General features: G+C 33.7%; 2 protein-coding genes across 2 annotated transcripts in view; both read right to left on the bottom strand.

The window, feature by feature from the left end:
- LOC119669713 (nuclear RNA export factor 1) overlaps positions 1 to 14,683 on the bottom strand; it is a 226,599-nt gene that overhangs the window by 50,362 nt on the left and 161,554 nt on the right. The window lies entirely within an intron of this gene.
- LOC119669715 lies at positions 12,127 to 14,112 on the bottom strand. The gene is made up of 2 exons (XM_038079719.1): positions 12,243 to 14,112; positions 12,127 to 12,153 (listed from the first exon to the last, which is right to left on the bottom strand). Exon 1 carries the CDS (start codon positions 13,862 to 13,864, stop codon positions 12,386 to 12,388), a length of 1,479 nt encoding a protein of 492 aa, XP_037935647.1. The 5' UTR covers positions 13,865 to 14,112; the 3' UTR covers positions 12,127 to 12,153; positions 12,243 to 12,385.

Here is a 14,683-nt window from a genome sequence, read left to right as displayed (position 1 = left end):
AAAATTGACAACAACCAAAGTGGCAGCAAACAGCATTAAAAATATTATTATGTTTATTAATTTAACAATAAAATAATTTTATAAATATTGAAATATTATATTTTTTTATTTAGATATTATTTAGGTTTTCAAATGTTTAGATGATATTCTTAAAGAAAAAATTTTAAATTATTATTAAACAGAAATTAATTAGTTTTATAGAGATTTTTGATACATGTTTGTTTACTATTTATTCATTTATATTTTTTTTTTAATTTTTGTACTCCATCTACTAAAATAATATATCAAATAACATTGTTTTTTTATTTTTTATATATACTTTTTTAAGTTTTCATTGACATTATAACGGAATACTTAGTATATAATAAAATTTAAAACAGCTAAAGTGGCAGCTAACAGCATTTAAAGTAGAAAAAGAGAAACTAACTATGCCAAAAAATGAAAAACTTAGAAGAAAGTAAATAATATGTAAAGAATGTCGAAAAATCAGAAGAATAATTACAAGAAAAAAATATCTGTAAGAAACATTTTCTATAAAAAGATATAAAAAATAAAGAAAACAAAAAAAAAGTAGAATAAGAAACAAACCATATACTTAACATAATTAATTCTTACTCAGGAACATTTACTGTCCCTTCTCACACAATATTTATTCCGTTCCCAATAATAAAAATCAATAAGAGATAAAGCAAAACGCTTACGCAGTGGTATAGGGTGCTATGCAGTTGGCGTCGTAATAAGCACAATTACTTTGTAATATAATCCAAGGTAGACTTACCAGAGAGGTGGGACACAATAGCATGAGAAATAATAAAAAAAGTTAATTAAATGTTTGTAATTATTTTTCGTGTTCATTGTCACTGCATTTAAAGGTTGCAATTCTAGTTGTAATTTTTTGTTTGTGAAATAACAACAACAATTTCATTAATTTTTGTTCTAGAATAGTTTTTATATTTAACCTTTTTTATTTATTTTTTAACTAAAACATTTTACATAAAATTTTCTTTTATGTGCTTTGATTAAATTTGAAATAAATTAATTACTGTTTTTCATTAAATTAAAAAATAAAATCCATGGAATGCGTTATATATACATATGATTATATATAAATGCAATTTAATTATACTATAAAAGTTTGTGTTTAGTACATTGAATTTTATATTATTATAGATTATCATAATCCATATTCATAAGCCATGACATCGACAATCCTAACTCACTAAAATGCATATTGTGTTCAATTTTAAAATAAATTATTGTAATAAGCAATTTGCACACACATATAATAAATATGTAAATATATATATATATTAAACGCCGTGTAGATATATAATACATATTGAAATATAAATATAAAAAACCTAAAATAGCGTTAAAAACATTTAATTATAGATTAAATCGATGAAACGTAATGAGTGTGAATGGGTGCAGACATATTAATAGCATGAGATAAATAATTGCGGATAGGTTTCAACAAATTTATCGCATGGTATGCTTATTATATTAAAACGTGTACTTAAAAACTGATGGATTAAATTTATTAAAAAATTTGCTAGCAACTATTCACTATTTTTCTGTGCTTAAAATAAGATTTAATTTTGTACTAATAGAAAGTATTTACTTTTAATATAGTTTTGTTTTTACTTTTTATATGTATTAACAATAGTGCCAAAAATGTCTATAAAGTGGTATAAACTAGTTTAATGCAATTATTGCATTTTTTTTTTAATTTGACACTTTTAAATAAACTTTATTTGGTAAAATTTAAATTTATTGCCTTGTTTATTTCCTAAATATAATTTTATAAGAATATATGGTCTTTTTTTCTCAACTGCCGATCTGCACCATTAACAGCCACGGTCTATAAAATATTTTATTTTTATTTCTAACAATATTATTTTTTGAGAAGATACTGTTGAAGAAGGTACGGTATCATAAAAATAGTATATTTTTCTGATCCGTCGTAACTTTTGGGTTGAGAAACACTGTACTCAACACAAATACGTGTTGCATTATTCTTCAAAGTCGGGCAAAACATTTTAAAAATAAATCAATTCTTCCTCACATAATACAGATATATAATAGAGAAAAATATAATATAACCAAATAACAATTGCCAGTATTTTCGCTACTTCAGAACAATAAAAATTGCTGCCAAAAAGTTGTTTAGTGCATTCATTCTACTCGTACGAGTATTATCCACTATTTTTGCTATTATTTGATTGGCGTCATATACGAGTAGTAGAAGCGATGCAATCCGTTGAGATGACACATATACGATATAAATGCTTATTATATAAATGATGTGGAACAAAAATGTACTTATTTTGTTTTCGATTAAAATTCCTTAAGTACTATGTATTATTTGCAGTTTATTATAGAAACTACACGAACCCCGTGAATAGTGCTAAATTGTATAAAAGTGTCTGATGATGATGATGATATTATGAGTATGTGCAAAAGATCTTAATTGAATGCACTATATAAAATATTTATAGTATATTACTTTTGATACTTGATTTTATTATATGTGTTAATGAAATTGTTTATGATTGCATGCTAGTTTATTAATAAAATAAGTATCATTTTTTATTAAGTATACTGATATATATATAAATATATACATATATATAAGTAAAAGTTTAACAATACTTTTCTAGATTTAAGCAGATCTTAATTAATCTATACATATCAAAGCTTTTATAACTGGAAACTTAATTATTGAGAATTTAATAAAAAATTTTTTTCATGTTAGTACCTTACTTTATAAATGTTATTCAAGGTATTACTAACTTATACGACGTAATTGGGGAAAACAACTCATTTGTGTAAGAAATAAAAAAAATTGTATAAGAGAGAAAGAGAGAGAGAGAGGAGATAAAACATTTCAAATGCAGTTGCTGTTTTAAATGTATAATGTCTAATAAATAGGCGTATTCACCAGATAGAAACTTCTTTCTATGATGAGTTAGAGAAGGAAGAGGAATTTGTTAGTAATCTCCAGCGTCATTGCCTGACATTTGCTGGAATGCATCTAATTGCAATAAACTTCCACTGCCTCTAGTTTTTATCCTGGCAGAATGAGAACAGGGCACTTAGTCGGTATACCATTAAGTCATTCAATATTCTTCACGTGTACGTCAAAAACATCATTATAGAATATGTTACAGAACATATTACAAACATTTAGTATGTGATTATCCAGCATTTAGAAGAACTAAATTGAGATTTTCGGGTTTTTGTATCTTGTGCATAATCAACATTCATAGTCTTTCTTTCTATTATATTTTACATGATTCAATTAAAAAAATTAAGAAATTCGAGTTATACTAACTTATTATGATTTGGGTAAGTCAAACTTCTATTGGGTTCAAGAACAATCGTCAACTGACGTAGTGCCTTGGAGTAATGTAAACTTAAAACAGAAAATAATTTAAATTAATGACCTCTATCTATTATCTACCTATCATTTATTCATCTATATATATTTTACGTCATATATATCGCTTTGCATTATTTATGCAAATGTTTAGCAAAATAAAAGTTGTTTAAGATTTCTCTATTGAAGTCATAAATAAAGAGTTATTTTGATACGCTCCCGTATCTCATTTTAAGAGTAATACTTTTCTGGGAACACGTTTACCTATCCACACAATTATTACTGAGCAACACTGTTATGACTAATGTAACGAGACACATAAAGCCTCGTCACCATGATCTATTTTTAATCGAAATTTCTCTTTTTTTTTTATTTCTAAATTTTTTAATTTATATATATAAAGAAAACATAATTTCATATTTGCCGTGACCATGACTGCCTGTATAACATGACTCTTACCTTTACGAAAACTGTTAGTGAATGTTGTGTAAAGGGAGGAAGGTGTGAGGGGTACATATTACAGAATTTTAAGGCCTTAATACACAACTGGAAACTTTTTGTAGAAAGACTAAGTTCATGCAATCAATTTGTAATTGTTTGTACCTTTGAAATATGTCGGGTGTACTAAGAAAAAGGTCATGGAACTGATATATAACATTATCTACTTCTCGGATTTTTAATTTGCATTAGTTTAGAAAGCAAAATTTTATATTTGCTTTGCTTTAAACGATATTCTTACTTAATAGATATTATTGCGTTTTAGTTTGCAAAATATTTGACGCATTTTTAGAAAGCGTTCGCAATATTTCAAAAATTAATTAATTGTAAACGTAGAAGACGTAGAAACATCACGAGAAATGATTTAGATTAATTATTAACAGTACGTATATTTCGTAAATACTTTAAGAAACTTTTTTGAATTTATATTTGTTAGTAGGAATAGAAATTTATTCAACAAATTAAGTATAGTGAACTCAGATGTTATTAAATTATTGTAAATTAAATTTTGTTAAGTGAAAAATTCTTTTTGCTTTAAAACACAAATTTTATTGTAACTTAAATTATTAATAAATCAAAAAAATTTTAAACAATTTGAAATTATTAGAGAATATAATGAGTATATTGTTTATAATACAATAGAATAGGTACAATATATTTCACACCCGACCGAATAATTGCAAAGTGCAAACTATAAATTAGCATTTAATTATCGTATATATAACACAATTGATTAACATTTACTTAGTCAATTTCAATATTTGCTAATTGTTGGGTTAACAAATCCGCAAGCTAATACGATTTCATTATTCATTATTTATTTTTATAATACAATTTATGCCTCAGTGCTGAAATTGATTTTAGCTTCAATGTAATTAATTTTTAACAATGTGCCATAAAAAGATTAAGATAAAAAATTTATATTGTTTAATCTCTAAGACGAAACTGTATCAAATGCACTAGTTAGCCTTAGAGGCACTCATACAGCAACGCCGTTACGGTTTAGATACTCACATTATTCACTTCGATTGTAAAGCAATTTAAAAAGCAAACTAAACCATATCATATACATTAAGACTGAAAAGTTTTCGGAAATTCTCATTTAAAATTCGCGCGCTGTATATTTTTCGATATTTTAAGTTTATGTAGTTTGGCAGCACTGTCCTTAATTACTATGCCAAAAATGAGCGCGATCTGTCAGACAGTTCGTTTACGGCAGCTGTTGAACCCAGTTCACCTCAGTAGTGCGTTGCGAAATGTCTTCGACGGTCGTACGACCGTCCTGAAAGGCTTTGTACCACTCATAAACTTGAGTTTTCGATAAAACTGATTTCCCATAAGCCTTTTGTAGCATTCGCAACGATTCTGCACACGAAATTTCGTTCGAAACACAAAATTTGATGCAAACTCTTTGTTCAATATTTTTTTCCATTGTTTTTTCGCAACGCACTACTGAGGTGAACTGGTTTCAACAGCTGCCGTAAACGAACTGTCTGACAGATCGCGCTCATTTTTGGCATAGTAATTGTCCCTAATTGCTGCCAAACTACATAAACTTAAAATATCGAAAAATATACAGCGCGCGAATTTTAAATGAGAATTTCCGAAAACTTTTCGGTCTTAATGTAAGCTATTATTATTGCTTAAGCCACTTAGGTATACACTTAGGTATAATAGTTATACTTGCCTTTATCTAAGACTTTACTGACGGATGAGATATTTTCTAATGGTTGATTTCATACCCACACAACAATTGTTCCATTTCTTTATAAAAATCTAAGAGAAATTCAATAGTGTAATTTAATTTAAAAAATATTCTCTAGAGCAGATTGCTATTAGTGTCATAATTTTTATGTAGGTATATTATAATAGAAATGGAAAAAATAAGTGAAATAAAATCTAACGGTTAGGATAGGTTAGGTTTTTAGATGAAGTGGAAGGAAATTAAACTCTCTTCAACTAGTAAGCCACTATGATTACATATATCTCGAAACCTTGGAAATTCAGAATTTTAGAAAAATGATTAAGTATTTTACAACCAACCAGATGCATAAAGGATATCTATATATTATAAATATTTACATTATGTATATACTTATATATTAATATGCGTAAATCTGTATAGGGATATAACAGATGTTCCGGTCATTCTTCCTCTAGCATTGACGAACACGATTCACAGAAGTTTCGATAAAGCAGTCCCACCTTTTGCTTTAATTCAGTATTATTGAATTAATTCAGTAATTCAGTATCTGTATTTCTATTAATTCATCTTTTGAACGATTATTTAAATATATTAGAACGATTTCTTTTCAACTATTAAAAAATTTTCAAATATACTGACGGGAATAATAACTAATACATGAGGTGTTATCGAAGAGGTATTGCGTCTAGCTAACTAATCAGTTTCACGGTATAATCGTATAACCGGAAATCCGACGAGATAGAGGCTTCTTTCAATGCTTATTGCAATAATAATGAGTTAGAGGAGGCAGGGGAAATTGTTGGTAATCTGCTGTGTCACTTCCTAACATTTGCTGATATGCATGTAACTACACTTTTTAAAGTATTTCTCCAGGCAGAACGAGACCAGGGCATTCAGTTGGTATACTATTGTCTCCAAATCCGAAATTCTTAATTTGAATATTAACAACATTATCAGTTAAATACCAAGGTTGCTTTTTGTTCCGCAGTTGTGGAACTGTTCATAAAACATTCAAATATTATTGCTTAGTATTTAGAAGAATTTATTGAGATTGATGGCATTTTATGTTCTGAACCTGATCAATCTTCATAGTTTTTCAAGACCATGTAGAATTTTTCGTGTTCATTTAAGAAAATTAAGAAATTAGATTCAAACTAATACTGGATCTTTGTTTGAGCTTTGTTTGTAATTTTAGCTGTCAAAGAGTTTAATACTCTCGTGTCAGTCTAGTATAAGCTATTGTGATTTAAGTACCTTAAACTTCTATTAGTTTCGAACACAATGGTTAATTGACTGACTAACTTGGAGTACCCTAAACTTAAAAAAGGAGATATTTCTAAGCAAAATGCCTTTAGTAAACTAGCGTGCCTTGATATATACTGCGCGATTTCATAGTGCTCCAGTTAGTCTAAGTTTATTAAAGTGTTTGTCATAGGTTATCATCTACCTATCTTTCAGGTGTCTTTTTAGCTGCATAAGAACTTAAAATGATAATAAAAAACAGAAATATGATTTTATAAACTGTTAGAAAATTTCATGGCGTTTATTTTTTGTATATGATTTCCGGCATATGTCTGATGCGGCTACAAGTTACATGGTCCATTCGATTAAACCAATTCATATTCGATTAATCCAACATTGGCTTCCAATGTTTCAAGAGTTGTTGGCTTGTTGGTTGTCGGCATAAACAAATGGCTTAACACAACCCCATAAAAAGTAATCTAGACGCGTTAAATCAACGAACGAGAGGGAAAATTAACAGAATCACTTCTGGAAATAGAATTTTTACTAAATAGATTTCGCAATAAATCGATTGTTAAGCGTACTATATGGTAAGTTGCGCCATATACCGCGTTATTGAAACCAAATGTCGTCGATATTTAACTGATTAATTTTTAAGTTTCGAAAGAAATAAGGACCGCACCAAACACTTAATTTGGATGTAATGGTGTTTCGTTAACGGTTTGAAGATTATCTTCGTTTTATATATCGATAGTTCTTATGCAGGTATTAAAATGTCCGATATTTATACTTTTATATAATACAAAAGTAGTTTTTTATAACAAAATTATTTAAGAAATCATTTAGAACGCAATGTGTTGCAATTATTTCACGTGTAGTTTAAACGAATTCGTTCAACACTGGTTTCGTAACATTTTGTTAAACAATAATTTTGTTTGAATTTTATGAACAAAATTCTCATAAAATTTAGTAATAAAATATTTACTCATTCGACCTTGCATTTAATTTACTTTGCTGTTAATACAAGTTTCGTGTTTTGAATATTATAGAATGAATTGCACTTTTAAAAGTAATTACTTTAGATAGTATCTAATAGATACTACATGCATATAAATGTTGCAGTATTTCAAATATTTCGAAATTGATCAAATTTTGTAATTTGCAATTGCATTCTTCTATTATTAAATCAGGAGAGATGCTGCATGACTAATGATTTGTGCAATAATAAACACATTTATTCATTTATTACAAACAGTTCAGAGAAAAAAATTAAATTCTATTAATTTGTTAAAAGCTTATATGTAAATTTATTAAAAAAGCAAATGTAAAACAATTAGCATTTGTAAATAATAAATGTAAAGGCAACAGATGTTGAGTTATATTATCGTACCAGCTGCTTTTATTGTGGATTACACATTTTGCAGTTCAACTTGAACATTTATTAATGAAAAATTTTCCATTCACTCGAATATTTTTAACAGATGGGTAATGTTTCTCAATCATTCAAACATTATTAGAAGGTTGGATGGAATTGTATCTATCAAATATTACAAACTAAACTTTTATGTGGAAGTTTGAAATTGTGAGTTTAACACAATTAACCCTCTAGTCACTAGAGGGTTAATCTATCGAATATGGCACATAGGAAAATAATTGGATCATATCAGTAAAGTATGACTGTATCAGTACATTGTCTTAGAATGAGGAATATTCATTTCTTGACCAAATGAGTACATTTTTCATTAAAAATCAATGCTTCGATTTATACATCTTCAAAGCTTCTGTAACATTCCTAAGCAGCTCTCTATTCTTAAATATATTTTTTTCTTCCTAAAAGCATGATAAAGCATATAGGCTTTTTTTTTTTTTTTTTTCCTCAAGAAGGGTTGGGAAGTAGTCTCCGCGTCACTGCATCCTCGAGGATTATTGTGACATACCCACTTCAGTTCCATAGACGAGTAGCAGTTAAGAATGCCAGTATGTCCTTTGGAGAGATGTTGCCTAATTCCGTTATAAGCGGATAGGCAATGGATAAGTAGCGAAGTCTGAGTCTTGCAAGACTATCACAGTGACACAATATGTGTTCTGCTGTTTCCTCTTCTTCGTAACAAAGTCTACAGCTATCGTCTCCAGTAATACCTAGATTCAATAAATGTTTTTTAACTCCGCAGTGTCCAGTTAGAAAACCTGTGACAAGTCGGATGCCACTTCTGTTCAGCATAAGTAGCTCCCTAGTTCTGGCTTTTGATCGAAACGGCATGGATTCTTTTGCTTGTCTGCAGGTAATTGTATTATCCCAATCATTCTGAGCTGCTTTTTCCAACCATTCATTAGTTTTAAGTTTGAAAAAGCTCCACGAAGGACCGCAGAATGGTTGTGGCCCAATATAGTATGAGGCCGCCCCTTTTCTCGCTAGTTCATCTGCTTTTTCGTTTCCCTCAAAACCGCTGTGCCCTGGAATCCATATTAAGTGGACTCTGTTCTTTTCAGCAAGGTCTTTGAGAAGTAGAAGGCATTCCCACACTATTTTTGAGGTTACTCGAGGTGAGCGTAGTGCCAGGAGTGCCGATTTACTGTCAGAAAAGATATATATGTTTTTTCCCGTGACGGGTTTACCTTTATATACCCTGAGACATAATTCAATTGCGTGTACTTCAGCCTGAAAAACTGAGTTTTCTTTACTCATACTCGCAAATATTTCCTCTTTAGGTCTTACTCCATATACTCCCGCCCCCACTCCTTCCATCGTTTTGGAGCCATCCGTGTACCACAGATGGTAGTCTCCAGCGAATGGAGGTATGTTCCGTTCCCATTCATTTCTGTCTGGTATTAGTATTAGGAACTTTTGGTGAAAGTTGAATTTAGGTAAGCAAATGTCAGATATGGTGATATTTAGTCCTTCCTCTCTTTGCATTTCCCTACCTAACAGGGAGTTATCGAGTAGTCTTGTTGATTGATTGCTAGTCAACTGTAGCTTGGCCATAAAAGTCATTGCTTCCTTTTTGACTAGTAGGTGAAGTGGGGGGAGCCCCAATGCAACCTCTAGGGCTGCTGTCGGGGTAGTTCTCATCGCTCCACTTGTCATTATGCAGGCTAATCTCTGCAGCTTACGAAGTTTATCTATTACAGTCTTCTGTTGTGCTTTTTTGTACCAGATAGCTGACCCATAAGTTACAATTGGTCTGGCAATAGATGTGTACATCCAAAGGCTGAGTTTTGGATTAAGGCCCCAGTGCTTACCAATGAGGTTTCTGCTGGTCCATAATGCCTCTCTGGCTCTTCGTATAACATTGTCTACATGAGAATTCCACGTCAACTTCTCATCTAGAATCATTCCCAGGTATTTTACTTGGGTAACGGATGATAGCTCTTCTCCATTTAGGAATGGGTAATTGGAAAGTACTCTCTTCCTTTTCTTTGTGAAGACTACCAGACTTGTTTTCTTAGGATTTACATTTAATCCTACTTCACTGCACCATCTACTAACGATGTTCAGGGCTTGTTGGAGTCGATATGAGATCATGTCTTCATATTTACCCCTGACAAGTATGACTATATCGTCAGCATAGCCTTGTGCCTCGAAATGTTTGGCACTGAGTCGATGCAAGAGCTCGTCTACTGCAATTGACCACAGGAGTGGGGATAATACACCCCCTTGTGGGCATCCTTTTACAGTATGTGCTTTTATTTCGGCATTGCCGAGAGTGGATTTAACCATTCTATTTCTTAGTACATTGCTTATCCATGTGCGTGTCGTATCATCTACTCCTCTGTCATGGAGGCATCTTTCGATATGTGAGGGATCAGTATTGTCAAACGCTCCCTCAATATCAAGAAAGCATCCCACCGCAAATTCTTTGCAATCTACAGACTCCTGTATTTTATTAGTAAGACTGAGTAATGCATGTGTGGTGGATTTATTTTGTTGGTAGGCGTACTGGTTGGCGTGGAGTGGATTTATAGATAAATACTCTTCCCTTATATGCCTTTCCACTATCTTCTCCATAGTTTTTAAAAGAAATGTAGTCAAACTTATAGGCCTATGGGATTTAGGAAGTTCGCTAGGTTTACCTCCTCCTTTAGGTATGTATTTGACAATTGCTTCCTTCCAATTAGTGAGAATGATTCCCATCGCCAGCCCAGCTCTAAAGATATTAATGAGGTAGGGCATAAGGTCAGTTAGTCCCTTTTGTAGGAGTGCTGGAAATATTCCGTCTGCTCCAGGTGCTTTGAAAGGATAGAATGAGTTGATCGCCCATTTAATTTTATCTTCAGTGAAGATTTTACGAGCAATCTTCCAGTCATTCTTTCTGGGCCTTTTGGTCACCAGGGAACTAAGCTGGGAGATTGATCGGTCGTAAATTGTAGATCCCGGAAAGTGTACTTCTGTTAGAAGTATAAGTGACTCTTTGCAGTCATTGGTATAAAGACCATCAGGTCGTTTTAGAAGCCCAATGGGATTAGTGTGGCTTTTCGAGATAACCCTGTGGATTTTTGCGCTATTGCTTAAGTTTTGAATCTCTGAGCAAAAGCCTCTCCATGATTCTCTTTTTGCCCTTCTAATTTCTTTATTGTAGGCGGTGAGGGCATTTTTATAATTGTCCCATTCACCGTTGGTTTTTGCCTTGTTGAAGAGTCTCCGGGATTCGACTCTTAGCTTGGCTAGCTTTTTATTCCACCATGGTGCACTTCTGTTGCCGGTCTTATTTTTGACCGGACAGGCCCCATGGTAGGCATTTATAATAGTTGTGCTTAAGGCAGCATCAGCTATTTCTAAATCATGAATATTTTTTATCGTATGTTTATTACTGCTTAGATTGGCCTTGAGTTCGTCAGTATAAAGATCCCATTCTGTGGCCCTAGGCACCCTATACGATTCCCTTACCTTCATATTTAGATCAATATCAAATCTAATCTGACGATGATCAGACATGGATGTTTCTGCTGAAACATTCCAGTTTTTGATAAAATGTTTTATAAATTGTGTTGCTAGGGTGATGTCTAATACCTCTTCCCTGATTCTGTTTATAAAAGTGGGCTTATTGCCCGTATTCAAAATATATAGGTTGTTACCAGTTATAAATTCAAATAGACACTCACCTCTTTTATTGATGTCGGTGCTGCCCCAGATCGTGTGGTGTGCATTAGCGTCACTTCCAACGATGAGTTGCCTCTTGCTTTTAACACTGTAGTCTACTAGTCCTTTCAGTGATAGGAAGTCCAGGTCTTGGGAGTCTCCAGGTAGGTAAGATGAGCAGACAATGAGCTCTGTCTTACTTACTGGGGTGTCCACAGAAATTATTGCTGCTACCTGGTCCTTGTTGGTGTGCTGTGGAATAATGAAAGCATTAATGTCATCTCTTACCACAATACAAGCACGAGGTCGACCATGGCTAGCATGATCGTACAGTAGCTTACCTTTTATTCCCTTTATCTGGTTCTCATATACATATGGCTCCTGGATAAAGGCTAGGTCAATCTTTTCAGATAGAAGTCGCTGTGTCAACACCGCCGTAGCAGCTTTGGCGTGTTGAAGATTAACCTGCAGGCACCTCATCATTTTATTGGTATCGTCCTTTACCGTTCCGCATCCACTTGGGCAATTTTGTCCCATGAGTGGGTGCTTCCTGTCGAGGGGATCTTGAAGCTGGTTTCTTTGGCCCTTGCTTCTGGTCCTTTATGCTAGATACCGGTGTGCCACCCTGCTGTTTTGAGGTGCTGGGTCCGACTTCAGTTCGGGTGCTGTCCCGTGTGACCTTAACCGTCTCACTTGGCTTATCTGCCTGTGCTTTTGAGGTACTGGGTCTATCACCTGAAAGCGGCCTTTTGGATGGAGGCACCTGTTGCTTGACGTCACTGGGTTTCTCTGTCGTAAATGGCCTTTTTGTCGTCAGTTTCTTGGGTCCAGTTGGCTCTCCCTTCACACGTACGTGAATTTGTGTGAAGTTCAGATACAGCTTCCCTGCCTGACCGACTATCCAATTTTTGGATTTTTCGTCCACCGAGATCGTAACGGTTTCCCCACCATTCTTATCTTTCTCAGTCCTGAGAATTCTCCACGATGATGTGCAAATGCCACCATTTTGTTTTTCCAATCGGGACATCAGAATTTCTGGTGGTAGCACAGCAGAGGGGGGAATAAATGTGATGCACACATAGGTTTTGGGCATCTCTTCGCCCTGAAACACTTTGAGAATAGCATCCGGGAATGGTTTGAGTTTTGGGACACAGGTGGTCAGCCAGTTCCTCGTTTCACCATTGCAGCATGTTAATGAGAGCCATCCGTCTCTGTTAACACTGGTGATGAAGCCGTAGACACTATTGTGCTTGGGAAGTTTGTCAATTTCTTCCAGGAGCTTCGATTTTATCAACTCCATTTGGTCACCAGTGAGATTCACCTCCGGATATTTCTCATGGGCGATAGCCACTTTGCAAGCATTGGCTACATCCCTGTAAGATGGAGTCGGTTTTAGCTGGTTTCCGGTAGAGCTAGATGTGTGTTGAGTGGCTTTTGGCTTTTTGGGCTGCGGGCGTTGTGTTTCTTCGGGAGATGTGTTATTAGATCTGCACCTTTTGCTGGTACTGGGTCTGTCACTTTCTCCTTCTGCTGCCAAGGAAGCTTTGTAGAGAGAGTATCGCTCTCTCTCTTTCTGCTTCGCAGTCTCCAAATCCAATCCATCCCTAATCATGGCCTTGATGCGTCTTTTCTGAGCCCCGGTGAAGTATTCCGCTTTCTTCCTGGTCTCTATGTTGCCGTCACCTGAGTTCACCATGCTCTGGGTATTAGCATTAGACGCACCGCCATCGTGGTCACCTGTGTCCATAGGACTCTGGGTGTCAATCACCGGAGAGGTGTTCCCACCGCTTGATACCATTGGTCTCTGAGCAGATGGGTTCAGATCATCCAGATCCTGAATCTTGAGAGATGCTTCAAGCCTCTTTTCAAGATTTCCTCCAACCTTCGTTGGCGAACGGAGTAGAGCTTCTTCCTCTGACTCTGTAATTATATTATTAATTGGTATATTTAGTTTATTTTCCATATACAGTGTTTAATATAAGGGAAAGAACAGTCACCCAAAGCAGAGCCCCATACTTTGAGAAGGCATTAATTAAAACAGGAGAGTGCCCGGTATCCTGAGTTCATTACTAAAAGACTGGATGCACCCCTCCAGTCAAGCATCCTCGGCGTAACAGTCTACCTCAGATTTGGGGGTTTTTATAGGTATCGTACAAATTTGAAAGCTACACATATCAAAACAAATATTACTATAAATACGTACCCGGGAAGTTTTCTCTTTCCAGCCCGACAATCAGCAGTCCACCCTTGGCAGAGACATGACCATATCAAGAGCTTCCCATCAGCCTGAGAGATTGTCGCACTTACCCTTACGAGTCTGGCTGATAAGCTGGAACTTAGTGGACGGTCTTTACCGCCACCTACTCCCTGAGACGCTAGAGTATTGTTTAGCCATTCAGACTTTGACAGCTTGCAAAAACAAAGAGCCTATCTACAAACTAACTACTACAAGGACTACAAGGTTACAAACTACAAACTACAAACAACAAATTAACTACAAATTTATAACTAATTACTATCACTACAAACATAGATTACAAAACAACACATTCTACCTTAACCTACTGGTATATATAGCATATAGGCTTAGCCACCACTTTTTTATGCATTCCAAAGTAAAATATTTATTAATATATATTATCAATGGATATACCTTCTGCTCAAAAAGTACTCGGATTGTGTAAATAAAACACAAATTTAAATTTTATTCCAAATTTATTTTATCTCCTTCAAAATATGCTCCTTCTGAAGCCAACTCTTAACCCAATCTTCCATACACTTT

This window comes from Teleopsis dalmanni, chromosome 1, assembly GCF_002237135.1.
Source record: "Teleopsis dalmanni isolate 2A chromosome 1, ASM223713v2, whole genome shotgun sequence".
Taxonomy (NCBI): domain Eukaryota; kingdom Metazoa; phylum Arthropoda; class Insecta; order Diptera; family Diopsidae; genus Teleopsis; species Teleopsis dalmanni.
Note: the sequence above shows the minus strand (reverse complement) of the source record. Positions and strands in the feature narration are given on the sequence as shown.